At 44.6% G+C, this 15,720-nt stretch overlaps 1 protein-coding gene across 9 annotated transcripts in view; it reads left to right on the top strand.

Annotated features, from left to right (window-relative positions):
• The window catches only part of nlgn1 (neuroligin 1), a 282,639-nt gene that overhangs the window by 205,150 nt on the left and 61,769 nt on the right, over positions 1–15,720 (top strand). For all 9 annotated transcript variants that reach the window (XM_086048405.1, XM_086048403.1, XM_086048412.1 and 6 more), the window contains 2 exons: positions 4,084–4,445; positions 14,436–14,596. In XM_086048405.1, coding sequence (XP_085904531.1) covers positions 4,084–4,445; positions 14,436–14,596 — 523 coding nt within the window. The remainder of the gene's footprint in view (positions 1–4,083; positions 4,446–14,435; positions 14,597–15,720) is intronic.

Below are 15,720 nucleotides of genomic sequence, written 5' to 3'. Positions count from 1 at the left end.
CCCAGTACTTCATGTAACCAATTAAAGTAGTCAAATTACACATACTTTGTTAGTAGTGTTTAGTTGAACTCCTCTTTGAGCTGTCGCCTTTCCATGGTGGAGCAGTTTGGGTCTGCTGGGTCACAACCCAGGGAATTCAGGTCATAGGTGAGAGACCAGACAAAGCGCGGCTCAAGAACCCCCTGTGATAAAGAACATTTTTTGAACACCTTTTCCCTCACCTAGACATGGGTCACCGGATTCCCCCTCTGGAACTCGGCCTGTAGGTGAGTCTTGATGGTGAGCGCCTGGTGGCTGACCCTGTAGCCCATAGAGGCAACATGGGTCCCCCTTCCCATGGGTTGATAACCTATGTGAGGTGCTAAGGGGCCCAAGATGGGGGGACCTTGTTGTTTCAATCGGCTACAGAGGCTCACTCTGGGGACGTGGAACGTCACCTTAGGTAAGGAATCGGAGCTGTTGTGAGAGGCATGCAAGAATGATGGGTTTCCCATTAGATGTGAGAGGTGCTGAGTAGGTGAGGGCATCCTTACTGCCCCCCCTGTATATTCGGGTCCACTCTGATGGCCAAGAGCCACCTTTCCGCCTTTGGAAAGGGGGATTGGTCCTGACTCTTGATTGTGCCGATGCACCAAACACCAGCTCAGAGTATCACTCCCTTAATCTGCTGGGACTTTTTATATCCCATGTGGGCAATGACGGTGAGATTTGGAAGGGCATGATTGTGAGCAACACACCCACCATTAGCCCCCTAATCCAAACCTGAACGTGCTTTGTTATTGGAGTTCTGTACTCATACAGATTGTCACAGATTGTCCATAACAAAGTCATACATGCACTTGGCAACAGGAGGCATTGTAGGCTGCAGGTTGACCTGGTGGTCATTTCATTGTGGTCATATCTTGGACACTCGAGTGAAGAGAGGAATGGATCCGATAACTGATCACCACATCGGGTGGGATGTGATAGTGGAAGAGGATGCCCTGTTGTGCAGAACATCTGGCAGAGTCGTCTTTCAGAAGGAATTTTATCTCCCACCTCCTGCATAACTTTGACCACATCCCCGGGTGACATTGAGAATTTGAGTCGAGGTAGGCCATTCCTATCGGGCCCTTCTCTGTCTGATTGGTTTTCAGCAATTAGAATGCAGCTTCATCAGTTGCTCAGGCAAAAACTTGGGCGATGAAAATCTGGTACATGATGCGGCAGCCTCAGGAATGGGAGCCAGTGGACTATCAACACTGTGTAGAGTGGGGATGGGCTGCTGCTGAACTCAACTAGGGATGTTGTGAGTCACTGAGGTGTGCACTTCTAAGACATTCTCAATTCCATCTACATCCCAGACAGGCGCAACACGGCCCCGAACATGAGGAAGCAGGGTATAGGGAGTCTGTGGGTCTTCTATCTCTGAAGTTGAGGTCCCCGAGGTGGCTAAAAAACTCTTTGGTGGCACGGCCCCAGTGGAGGAGAGCCACCCAGAGTTCCCCAATTCTTTGGATATAGAGGATCGGACGTTGTTGACATGCCTCTGAAAAATCCCATGAATATGGGAGCCAGTACCTGGTGGGTCGCAGGCCAGGGTGGCAGTCCCCATTTTTGAGAGGGTGCCTTGGAACATGTGTTGCATCTATTTGTCACACACCTCAGCCTCTATGGTAAGGTCTATTCAGGGGTTCTGCAAAGGATAGTGTGTCGAAAAAGTCACCTTTTCCCACTTCCCCTCAGATCCTGGGGAAGCAGTGTGTTTTTTTTTTCCTGGCTGTGGAATAGTGGACCAGCTCTGCACTCTCAATAGGGTCCTTGGGGGTGCAGTTGAGTTCATCCAACCAGTGGGCATGTGTTTTGTGAACTTCCAGAAGACTTCAACTGTGTCTCTCTCTAAGTCCTGTGGGGGTTACTTAAGGATTATGGAGTTCCAGAGCCCCGGATATGGGCAGTTCCATCCATTTACAACTGATGTCAGTGTTGGTCTGCTCTGCTGTTTGAAATATGTTTGTTTTTTCCCTTTCTGTGGGTTGTATTCTGCCAAGGCTGCCCTTTGCCACAAAGTCTGTTCATTAGATTGATGGACACATTTTTTGATGCGCTTGAGGAATTAAGGAGGTACAGTTTGATTGTGCAATATTTCATCTCTGCTTTTGCTATATGATGTGGTTATGTCAGCTTCATGAAGACACATATGAAGAGGGTGTGATGAGAATCAAAACGTCCAAATTCGAGGCCCTGGTCCTCCATTAGAAAAAGGCAGCATCCCCTCTCTGGCTCAGGTATGAGACCCTTCTTCAAGTGGAGGAGTTCAAGTGTCTTGTGGTACTGGGAACAATGTTGTTGTAGATTTAAAAAAGTATCTGAGCAACATCTGGTGATGCCAAATGTGCATTAGTCCATTGTGGTGAAGAGGGAGCAGAGCTAAAAGAAGCAGCTCTCGATTTATTAGGCAAGATAAATTAGTCAATATGTAATAATATTACCACTCTCCTATGGTCACAAATGGTATATGTTGACCAAAAGAATAGGGCCTTAATATATTTTTACTGTAGGGCATAGGTGTCAAATTCGTGTCCTTCAGGGCCGCTTTCGTGTATTTTTCCATCCCTCCTTGCTGCAACTTACCTGATTCAAATGATCAGCTCATCAGCAAGCTCTGATGGAGCCTGATACTATCCTGATCATTTGAAACAGGTGTGTTGCCAGCAGGGAGAATTGGAAAACATGCAAGAAAGTGGCTCTCCAAGATCGGAGCTTGACACCTGTGCTGTCGGGTGTCCTGGCTTGCTCTTAGTGATAGGGTCAGAAGCTTGGTCATTCAGGAGGGACTCAAAGTACTCAAGTACATCACATTGAGACAATCCAGATGTGATTGCTTGGGCATCTGCCACTGATACCACTTGGACACCTCAAGATAAAGTGTTCCAAGCACGCCCCACCAGGAGAAGGCTCTATTGAAGACACAGGTCATGCTGGAGAGACAATGGGACCTATTTTGCTTACACTGGTGCCCATCTGTCCAGTGACAAAACCTGCATAACTTGCCAGCGCAAGTTAGTCTAGCATGTTTGGGGCCGTGTTGCGCCTGTCTGGTTGTGCCAGCGCATAAAGCAGCCTTGCTGCCGACACACCTGCTAATTTGGTGACAGAAAGTTTTTTTGCTGAGCCAATGGTCTAGTTCAGCGTGTTTGTGAATTTGGTAGATGAGCTATGCCTTTTTGGCTGTTACTTTGCAGCGCATTTCGCAATTTAGTGACAAAAAGTAGACACAATTTTAGACTTTTTAATTTAATTTTAAATAATAGTATTTAATCGAGGCACAGTCAGACAAATTTGACACTGTGCGGATATGAATGGTAGAACTCATGGTATTTAATTCATAATATGACACCAACTGCCCCCCCTGTATATATATATATCCCTATGAATGATTGTAGAAATCAATTCATTGAACGAATTTCAATCATTATTTTAAAAATATTTTACTAGTACCCCGTCACTATTGCTGGGGGTATGACACACGGACGCATGATCTGGAGGTGCAAGGCGGTCTCCAATTGCCCACATCACACACATGACCGGGAGATATTGCGCTTTATGTGACAATGTCATGCATGTACTCCTGAGAGTCTAATTGTGTTTCTGCATGTCTATCACAGCGTACAGCCCTGATTTTGATTCTAACTAGCGATGCCAGCAAGGATTGGCGGGGAAAACACTACGTTCCATCCCACAGTGGTACACAATGGTGCATAAACGCCCCGCTACAACCAATTCTACCAGTGCAAAGGCTCACAAAATACCAAAAGAAAGAAAAACTCCACCCATTTGCACAGTTAGACTGTGCTTTGAGCTAGACTTGTGCCCAGAACGAAAATAGGGCCCTTATGGCTCCTAGCTGGCCAGGGAATGCCTAGGGATACCGCTTAATAAATTGGACAAAGTGGCTCCAGAGGGAAGCCTGGGCTTCCCTGCTTAGACTGCTGTAACCTGATCCTGGATAAGCAGAATGGATGTATGGATGAATGTATGGATGGATGGAAACTTGTTGCCACTATTTATAGGTTGTCAATCTTCTCTGTGTTTTATTTTCAGGTGAATTCCTGAACTATGATATTATGCTCGGAGTGAACCAGGGTGAGGGTCTTAAATTTGTGGAGCTGATCGTGGACAATGAAAATGGTGTTCAGGCCAATGACTTTGACTACGCTGTGTCAAGCTTCGTGGATGACCTCTATGGGTATCCAGAGGGTAAAGACATACTCAGAGAAACCATCAAGTTTATGTACACAGATTGGGCTGATAGGCACAACCCAGAAACACGCAGGAAGACCTTGCTGGCCCTATTCACTGATCACCAGTGGGTGGCACCTGCTGTTGCCACAGCTGACTTGCACTCTAGCTTTGGGTCTCCCACTTACTTCTATGCATTCTATCATCACTGTCAAACAGAACAGGTGGGTCTCTCTTGTGATAATCATTATTTTTGTAATGAAAGTATGTCATATTACTAGTAAACTAGTAAACCTTTTCTTGACACGGTAATATTGTAAATTACATCCGAGGGGCATTTTAAGACCTCGAAGATGGTTACAAACCCCAATTCCAATGAAGTTGGCATGTTGTGTAAAATGGAAATATAACAAAATATTTGCATATCAGTTTCAAACAATTTTCAATTGAATACACTACAAGTTGAAAAAAAAATCTTTGAATTCAAATTGAAAAATGTTATTTTTTTCTTATAGATATTCTCTCATTGTGAATTTGATGTCTATAACACATTCCCAAATAGCTGGGACAGGGCCAACAACAAACTGGAATCCTTATAAAAATAAGATAAAAATAAATGATGGAACATTTCACAGGTAAACAGGTTAAGCCTGAAAGTGTAGTGGTACACGTGCCTGAGTTGCGTGCGGGCAGCGTGGGCTCGGTTCCCACTCAGCGATGGTGTCTGTGTATGTGCCCTGTGACTGGCTGGAGACCAATTCGGGATGTGGTCTGCCTTTCGCCCATTGTTAGCTGCGATAGGCTCCAGCACCTCCCCGCGACCCTGTACAGGATAAGCGGTTTGGAAGATGACACATGACACATATAGCAAGATTTAAGAATTGTTGGTCGACTTCCAAACTCTGAGACCCCACATGTGACAAGAAAAAAAACACACATATAACAGTTTTGAACGTAGAGTGTGCGGTGTGCAGCTACACGGAAAGATCAACACATTACACACGAACCAATTAATTCACGGATATTCTTGTGTCAGACGGAAAATTTTGCAAAACCCCTCGAGATTAAACGTGACTTTTGAGTGAACAAACATGACGGATGAAGAGGCAGCAGGGGTGTCAGATCACGCGGATAATCCTGCCATGTTAACCGTGATTTAGTTGGAAACAGGTGAATATCATGATTACCCAATCATGATAAAAGGAGCATCCTCGAAAGGCTTAGTTATTAACATGTAAGGATATGGTGGGTTCACAACTTTGTGAACAATTGGTGTGAACGAATAATCCAACAGTTTAAGAAAAAACGTTCCGCAGTGTCGCACTGGAAGGTTGGATGACACTTCCCTAAGGACTTTCCTTTATGAAGCTATGTCCATAGTAAACAACCGGCCCTTAAATGTTGACAACATCGGTGATCCTACAAGTTTGGAACCTCTCACTCCAAATCACTTGATTACCATGAAGTCTTCTCTACCACTCCCCCCACCAGGCTAGTTTATTAAGGAAAATCTCTATGCCAAAAAAGGGTGGAGAAGGATTCAATATCTTTCCGAACAATTCTGGCACAGGTTGAGGAAGGAATACCTTGCAAATCTTACCCTGAGGCAGCGATGGCTTACACCAAGGCGCAACGTGGAAATCGGTGTTGTGATCATCAAAGAGGACGATGTCCCTCGCACTGAATGGAATCTTGCCAGGCTTATTGAAGCAAATCAAGATGATGATGGACTAGTGCGGAAAGTGACTGTACAGATGGGAGAATGAATGTTAGAGAAAAGAGGGGAGAGCGCCTCAATAAGCCTTCCATCGTTCAAAGATCCATACAGAAGTTAGTGGTTCTAGATAACATTAACCAAAATAGAATAGATCAGATGGTGATTAGAGATATTTCTCAGTAAAGGTGTAAAATATTTCACCTATAATAGGCAATTTGAGTTAAATGAAAATTGCATTGTGTGTATTAATGACTTATTTAAGTTGATATGGTTTAGCTGGGACACAGCAGTACAATGTTGAAATTACCGTTGGTTATTTAGAAGTGTAAAATAACTTGACATTTACAAAATGTTGGTCGAATGGTAATTTGGTAGGAGTGTAGCAGGCACTCGTATTGTCTTCATTTGGTTGCAATGGCAACTCAAATCTTTAATATTTGTTTGAATTTATTATTTCATATGTGTGTATTTGTTTCCACATAAACCTTGATGTTTATGGCATTTGTTTAAACTTGGTCGAATTATTTGGAATATTTTGTGAATGATCACTTACGTTTTGGGGTCACATATGCCAGATGGCACAACAGAATCAGACAGACAGAGAAAGACGGCAGGAGAGAAAAACAAAAGCGTAATATCGTGTGGTGAACCTTCTTTGATTTATCTACTACTGGTTTACAAAGGCGCACACGGTATGTTATCTTTTGTTTCTTGATTGAATGTTTGTGTCAAACAGATTATTGTAAATATTTATGTTAATATTTGGAATGTCTTTTAGGTTTCACGGTGTTCCATAATGGATGCGCAATAAATGATTGTGGACATCAATAAGAAGCGTGGTTCTTGACTTGAGTAGATCTAGAGGACATCCTTGTGTTTTCTCAATCACAGAAGGAGCATGTGGATCACGTGAGGGATGCTCTCAGGAGGCTGCTGGAAAATAAGTTGTCAAGGCCGAGAAATGTGAGTTTAACGTTCCCACTGTTAAATTCTTGGGCTACGTAGTGGAAAAAGGGCAACTCAGGGCTGACCCCGCCAAAATTGAAGCAGTCAGGGGATGGCCACTTCTGACCAGTCATAGGCAGTTACAGCATTTTCTTGGGTTCGCTAATTACTACCAGTGATTCATTTGCAACTACAGTAGCATCGCAGCACCTTACACAGTTGACCTCCAGCAAACTTCGCTTCACGTGGTCCTCTGACGCTCTGTGCTTTTGACCGGCTGAGAGAGATCTCTTTGTCTGGGAGTCTCCAGCTCCCAGCTACACCAGATAGCCACCACTCCCTCCTGCCCAGCCTTGGCCTTCACAACATCTCAGGTGAGGAACCAGCTGAAGAAGATGAAGGCGAGGAAGGCAGCGGGTCCAGATGGCATCAGCCCCCAGCTCCTCAAATCCTGCGCAGACCAGCTGTGTGGAATTGTCCAGCACATGTTCAACCTGAGCCTGAAGCTGGGCAGGGTCCCCCAGCTATGGAAAACATCCTGCCTGGTCCCGGTGCCAAAGACCCCCCACCCGAAGGAGCTCAACAGCTTCAGACCAGTGGCGCTGACGTCTCACCTGATGAAGACCCTGGAGAGACTGGTCCTTGTCCACCTGCGCCCCCTGGTGAGCTCCTCAATGGACCCACTCCAGTTCGCATATCAGCCTGGCATCAATGTGGATGATGCCATCATCTACCTTCTCCACACTTCACTCTCCCACCTGGAAAAGGCGGGGAGCACTGTGAGGATCATGTTCTTTGATTTCTCCAGTGCTTTCAACACCATCCAGCCCACCCTATTGGGAGACAAGCTGGAGCGGGCGGGGGTGGCCCACCATCTCACCACATGGATCCAGGACTACCTCACAAACCGGCCACAGTATGTGATGACACAGGACTGTGTGTCTGACGTGCTCCTCTGCAGCACGGGGGCCCCACAGGGAACTGTCTTGGCTCCCTTCCTGTTCACCCTCTACACCTCGGACTTCAACTACAACACCCCTACCTGTCACCTGCAGAAGTTCTCTGACGACTCTGCGACTGTCGGCCTCATCACAGGCGGAGATGATCGGGAGTACAGAGAACTTACTCAGGGTTTTGTGGACTGGTGCCAGCAGAACCGCCTCCTGATCAATGCGGGGAAATCCAAAGAAATGGTGGTGGATTTCGGTAGGCGCCAGCACTCTTCACCTGCACCAGTGAATATCCGGGGAACAGATGTTGAGAGAGTCTCAACTTACAAGTACCTGGGTGTTCATCTGAACAATAAACTGGACTGGTGCGACAACACAGACGCCCTCTATAGGAAGAGTCAGAGCAGACTCTTCCTACTCAGGAGACTGAGGTCTTTTGGGGTTCAGGGGACACTCCTCAGGAACTTTTATGACACGGTGGTTGCATCGGTCATCTTCCAGGGAGTGGTCACCTGGGCAGGCGGCGTCTCGGCCTGGGACGAGAAGCGGCTGGACAAACTGGTCAGGAGGGCCTGCTCCCTGGACTCTGTGGACTCGGTGGGGGACAGGAGGATGTTGGCCAAGCTGTCATCAATGCTGGGCAACCCGGACCACCCCCTCCAGGGCACCCTAACAGCACTCCACAGCACCTTCAGTGACAGACTATTACACCCTCGCTGTGCAAAGGAGAGATTCCGCCGTTCCTTCTTGCCTGCTGCTGTCAAACTCTTTAACAAGAACATTGTGTAGTTTTTACAAACTGGCGGACATTAGTGCAATTGTGCAGTCCTGCACCTGAGCTCATATCGTGCAATACCCAATATTACCCACTACTGTAATACCGTGCAATACTCAACATTCCCCACTACTGTTAGTCTAGTTTTATTTTTATCCAATGCTGTTCCTTACATTTCACTACAGCACTGCAGCAGTCACTTACTTAGAGTATTTTTCTACTGTACTATGTACAGGCCAAAATGAGTGTTCCTCATACTTTTTATGTAGATGTATGTTGGTGTGTATATACATCTGTATATACACATGTTGCTGCTTATATTTACATAGGTTTGATCCCGAATGTTTGCCGTCAATGTTATACATTAATGGCTACATTATGCCGCCGTCCCTGTGTGACCTATATCTTTGCTGCTGTAACAATGAAAATTTCCCCACTGTGGCATCAATAAAGGCATTCTTATCTTCTTATCTTATCTTATCTTTGTGAACGCCCCTGTTCTCATTTACCCAGATCCCGAGCAGCAGTTTGTGGTAGAGGTGACGCGTCAGATTCAGGAGTGGGGGCCGTGGTCTCTCAGCACCTGCCTGCGGACCAAAAGCTGCACCTGTGCGCTTACTTTTTCTGACGCCTCTCCCCGGCTGAACCCAATTATGATGTGGGAAACCATGAACTGCTGGCGGTGGTTCTAGCGCTTCAGGAGTGGTGGTATTGGCTGGAGGGAGCGGGTCAGCTTTTTATTGTTTGGACAGACCATAAAAACCTATCCTACCTCCGCTGTGCCAAAAGGCTGAACTCCCACCAGGCCCTCTTCCTCAGGCGCTTTGACTTCACCCTCAACTACCGCCCCAGGTCCCGGAACGTGAAGCCTGATGCAGTTTGACTCTGAGGAAGGGGACAACAACAACTGGGACAATCCTCTCCCCTGAATGTGTGGTAGGGGCGGCCCACTGGTCTGTGCTCAAGATTCACCCGGCTCCAGAGGGATGTCCATCAGAGAGATTGTTTGTTCCACCTACCACCAGGAGGCCTGTGCTCCTCTGGGGGCACACATCACGATTCGGATGTCACCTTGGGGTTCACCGAATGCTCTCCCTTATCCAGCAGCAATTCTGGAGGCCGTCCATGGCTGCGGATTTTCTCGCCTTTGTCGCCTCATGCCCGGTCCGCGCTCGGAACAAAGCCTCCCAACAAGCCCCGGCGGGTCTCCTGTGCCCCTTACCCATTCCCTCTCAGCCCTGGTCCCATATTGCAGTGGACTTTGTCACCAGTCTCCCCATCCCCCCATCCCCATCAGAGGGGAATGACACCATTCTCACAATCATTGACAGGTTCTCGATGACAGTTCATTTTGTTCCACTCAACCAAACTTCCCACTGCTTTAGAGACCGATAACCTCTTGGTCGAGCATGTTTTCAGGCTTCATGGAATTCCCGTGGACATTGTGTCAGACAGGGGTCCACAGTTCACCTCTCATGTCAGGCAGCCTTTCGTCCGGCTCCCACCCTCAGACCAACAGGCAGACAGAGCGTGCAAACCAAGACCTGGAGACCACACTGCGCTGCCGAGCCTCACGCCTCCCCGCAACGTGGTCCACCCACCTTCCTTGGGTGGAATAAGCCCACAACTCACTAATTAGCACCGTCACAGGCATGTTCCCCCTTAATGGTGAACCCTGGCTACCAAGCACAATCGATGCCTGGCTGACTGAAGACGGACCCCATCCCCGGACTACCAGGTGAGGCAACGAGTCTGGTTGTCTGCACAGGACCTGCCCCTTCAAGTAGATTGACGCAAAATGGCCCCTTGCTTCATTGGCCCCTTCCCCATTGACAAAATCAACAACCCCAGCTCCATCCGCCTCCAGCTTCCTGCCTCGCTCAAGATCCGCCCTGTCTTCCATGTGTCTCTCTTGAAACCCGTCACCAACCGCCCTCTCCAACCACCTAAACCACCTTCTCCCCGCATCCTGCGTACACCGTGGATCGCATCCTTGATGTCCGCAACCGAGGCAGAGGTTTCCAATACCCCGTGGATTGGGAGGGGTATGGAGGACTGCTCCTGGATGTCACGATCCTTAATTTTGGACCCACAAATGCTGCAGGATTTACCGCCACCCAGGTAAACCCGGTAGAATGCTAGGTGGCATTCGTTGGGAGATGGGTACTGTCATGGTTCTGTTTTCGCCCTAGGTATGTTGTTCTGCAAACTCTTGCTTCTCCCCTTCCTTCTCTGCGCTCCTCCCTCTCTGCAGTGCTGGAGTGTGGTAGGAGGCGGGCCTAAACTCAGAGGCGGAGACTCACCCACTCACCTGAGCCTAATCAGGATAATTAGATTCTAGCCTATGTAGCCAGCTTCTTCCCTTGCTCCTGTGTCCTCCACACTGCCACGTTGCTGCCCATTTCCTCCTGCCACGCGTTCCAGCCTCTAGAGTTGCCAACGCTCGGTGATCTAGTTATTCTTTTTTAGTTACGAGTATTTCCCTGAGCAAGGTGATTTTCAGTCACTTCTTGTTTTCACGATAGTTTTCTTTATCTCTGAAGTAATTTTTTATTGATACTTTGTGCAAAATATATATATTTTTTATTCTTGATCTCTGCTTTTGTGGTCCTGGCCTTTTTGTTTGCCGCACGACACACAAGAATATTAAATTAATAATTTGCAACTACTGAAAGTTTAGGAAGGAATAATTTGCAAATATTAATTAATGATTGATTAATTCGTGTTTAAGGAAATCCTTAACTAATCTTTGCAATGCAAAGCTCAAGATGGTCATGATGAACAAGTATGAATTCATGTTGTAATTTGTAACTATTGAAGGATCAGGTTGCTGATGGTGTAGTGGTACACTCGCCTCACTGATGTATGGGCAACATGGAGATTGGTTCCCACTCAGCGACAGTGTCTGTGTGCGCCCTGCGACTTGCTGGTGACGAGTTCAGGATGTAGTCCGCCTTTTGCCCGAAGTCAGCTGGGATAGGCTCCAGCACCTCCCCGTGACCCTGTACAGAATAAGCGGTGTTGAAGATAACACATTTTGAAGGATTAGGAGTTAATTATTTGCAAATACTGTGTGACTGTAATATAATTAGGTTTAAAATACTATTTGAAACCATTGAACAAACATATACAATTCATTTTATATATATGCCAGTATTATCATCCTGGCAAGGAAAATATTGACGCAGATAGACTGTCCAGAATGCCAGTGGATGGCAGAGTGTTCAGAGGAAATGCCTTATGACATGTTTATGGTAAAGGTTATTTATTTAACCACTCAATCAACACTAAGGCCACCATGTGTTTTTTTCTTTATTAAATTCGAGGCTTAAACAGATGAAAAATCTCTAAAATCAGTCATTAATTAGAAAGCTGCTAGTTTTGAGTTCGTTTTTGAAGCTTAGAAAGTTTATTAATTTATCCTTTGTATGGTGTTCGTGTCTGTGTTATCAGACGAACAATGACTCAAATCATAGCTGAAACCTTCTCCTCAGGTGATAACACGTTTTTCTGGGATTTTCTTTTTACGTTTTTTTATTACATTTTATTTTTTAAAATGGGGTAACCCATTAACTCATAAATGTGATCTAACAAAGGTAAAGGGCAAATATTAATGTTTGCTGTTCATATGACTTGCAAATGGGATGTAGTAAACGTCTGTTGAGTATTTTAACTGAATATTATTTGATTGTTTTGCTTTGAAAACCCAAAACTCCATCAGACCCATCAACATTGGGCTGTCACTTACATAGCGCTTTTCTACCTTGGGGTCTCAAAGTGCTTTACACTGTACCTCCTACCTACTGCTGACGCAGCATCAAGTGCACCCGGGGGTTCAGTATCTTCCTCAAGGATACTTTGACATGGTTACCATGGCTGGGGATTGAACTCACAACCTCCAGGATGGGAAACAACTATTCTACCACTGAGCCATGCTGCCCCATTGGCTGAGTAACAAAAATATGGATACCATCAAAAGAAAGCAGGAACAAAAAGAGACCTAGAGGGCCTCACATCTGGTCAGAACAGGGGCCAAAAGAGGCCTGTCGTCCAGCCAGAGGAGCTAAAAAATAGAGACAGAAAGTGGGCAAAACATTTACTTTTTGAGACTGCTGAGGAAGCATGGCCTTCCACAGGAGCTGTTGTGACAGTTCTACACAGCAGTCATCAAATCAGTTGTGTGTTCCTCCATCACAGTCTGGTTTGGTGCCACCACAAAAAAGGACAGATTCTGACTGGAACAGACAGTTAGGACTGTGGAAAAAAAGTCATCGGTAGCCCCCCTACCCACTCTTGAGGACTTCACACTTCAAGAAATAGCCTATAAATAATGTCAAGGACACGGAAAAGTTTGCTAGACCCCCCCACACCCTGGACACCAACTCTTACAGTTCCTCCTCTCAGATAGGTGCTATTGAACCACGCACACCAAAACCAGCAGACATTCAAACAGCTTCTTCCCTCTTTCCTTTAACTCTCTAAACAGTTGACTCAAATTCTATAATGGTACCTTGCAAATGTTTGACAATTTTGCACACACCTGTATTACTGCACGGATCATTGTACTTCAGCCCTCTACATACTTTAACAATTGTCGTTGATAATATTCCATAGAACCAGACACTTTAAAGCACTCAAGGACATTCTGCATTATTGCACACCCAAAGTGTCATTACATGTACTGCTACTGGCCACTTAAAAATGGTGCAACGATTATCTGCATCATCTGTACAACCATCATAGTATTGTGAGTACCGCACCATTGATCACTTTATCTCTGCTCTTATGACTCTCCTCATTGTTGTACAGCTGTCAATGGGTGGTACTCCTGCACAACGGTACCCTTACATTACTGAAAGACTTTCTATCCTTAAATGTCATATCTTTGTTTATCGTAGTTGCTTGTTATTGTACTAGTGTACCATACTACCGGAGACCATTTTCTTGTGTGTTTTACATACTTGGCCAATACAGGTGATTCTGATTCTGAAAACTTTTATAGTCTGCAACGTCAAGCCAGGCCACTCCCACAGTCTCATGTGGTGGGCTAGGGGGCACTTTTCAACACCTTCCCTCATCAGCTAAGTAACATTTCAAAAAGGAATGAAGTTAATAATGGCCACATCTTTGGTAATATATTAAGAAATTATACTTTGTGTATAATAAATCTTGGAAACGTAACAAATATTCAATTCAGTCAACCATAAATGATGCAGAAGAAACTAACACATTGTAATTCAAAGCTGTAACTCTCTCTAAATTGATTAACCTAGATAATGCAAGTTGAAGAACCTAATCAGACATGAACATAAAACACATTTACAATATCTCGTAATGTTATTCTTAAAATTACACACACATTAAAGTACAAGTTTTAACGGACTGTTCAGTAACATGAACAAGATATTTGCAGCTTCTGCTGCACTCTCCTTGACTGTCACGCGACTTTAGAAATTGTGCATCTCCCAGGATGGGGGATGGTCTTCCCCCATCCTTTACAAATTAGTTAGTCACAATTTGTAAATGATTTTTTTCCTGCTCTTTCATTATTTATAAGTGATTTATTCAACATGAGCTCATCATCGTTCATTATGACTATATCTTTAACTAATGCACTCCAAATGATTAACTCACAATCATTATTATAAAGTGTTACCAAGGATTTGCAAATCATTGTATTGTTTGATTTATATTTTGCACAACCTCCCAACCTCACTGGAATTGGAATTTGTATTTGTTGTTAACATAACAATAATATCTATTTTTATTTTGCATTATTTTTTTGTGTATGTTGTAGTTACTCTACAATTACTCTGTTTCTCATTAGGTGCCACCCTGGGCTGATGCATCTCATGGAGATGAAATCCCCTACGTGTTTGGCCTTCCAATGATTGGACCAACTGAGCTATTTCCCTGCAATTTTTCAAAGAATGACGTTATGCTCAGTGCTGTGATGATGACTTATTGGACAAACTTCGCCAAAACCGGGTACAGTCCCACAAAGACTACTTGCTTCACTCTTCTTGAGCCTACAGAAATACGAAGACAAGGCAAAGCTCTGGCAAATAAACTATGCTGATATTATTATAATTATTATTATTATTATTATTATTATTATTACTATTATTATTACTATTACTACTATTACTATTACTATTACTACTACTACTAAGAAAATTCAAAATGTCTAACTTCCTTTTCAGTGTAGTGTAGTGCTTCAGAGACTTTTTGTTGGTCTTGGGCTGTTACATGTACCTCCAACTTTTGCTAGATCTTGGTGACGTGTACAACAACGGCTGCTTCGCTAAAATGATGTTTGGGGGTTTGTTGAGCCATTTTTTTTCAAACCGCACAATAACCTAATAAAACATTGATACTCTTTCCTGCCCTGATGTTTTCAAAAGTAGTGGTTTTCTTGGCGAATAGAGTGTTGTCATGGTAACAGCTTTTAAAAAAAAATTAACAAACTTCGTGTTGCAACATTATACAGCTAATATGACGTGTATCTGGTCAATCGCTAGCAAAAAAAAACATCCAAAAAATAAAACATACATTTCCTTTAGCCAGTAGGTGGTGGTACCAGTACAGTAAAAGTGAGTCTGGAGATGTCTTCAGGTCGAGACTCTCATAAAATGGGAGAAATCTTTAGAAGAAATTATCATGTGGATCAAGTTACAGCACTGTTTGTAGTCAAAAGTGACACCAAACGTTAAAGTAAATTCCAAATGGCGGACTTTGTGTTAGGTTTAGCATATGGCACCAAGAGGTTTTTTGCAGGTCTCTACCTGTTACATAAACTACCAACATTTTGGAGATGTAGGTGAAACATACAGCTGGGGCCGATTTTTAAAAGGTTCTAGAGGGCGCTAGCGGGCCATCTTTTTAAGATTGCACAATTAAATAATTGAATATTGAAGAATTTACCAGGCCTGATATGTGTGCAAAGTTTCATGAGTTTTCATGCATGTTACGCCCTCAAAATCCGCATTGTTTGATTAGCAAACTGGGCATTACCATAGCAACAGTTTTTGCGAAAAATCTCAAACTTCGTGTTTTAACATCGTGAAGGCCTAAACAGTCTTCCGAGCAATTATGAGGTAGATCTGGTTAAC

Source organism: Filicampus tigris, chromosome 12 (assembly GCF_054856515.1).
Source record: "Filicampus tigris isolate MCC_2025a chromosome 12, RoL_Ftig_1.0, whole genome shotgun sequence".
Taxonomy (NCBI): domain Eukaryota; kingdom Metazoa; phylum Chordata; class Actinopteri; order Syngnathiformes; family Syngnathidae; genus Filicampus; species Filicampus tigris.
This window is presented reverse-complemented; position numbering and strand designations above follow the sequence as displayed.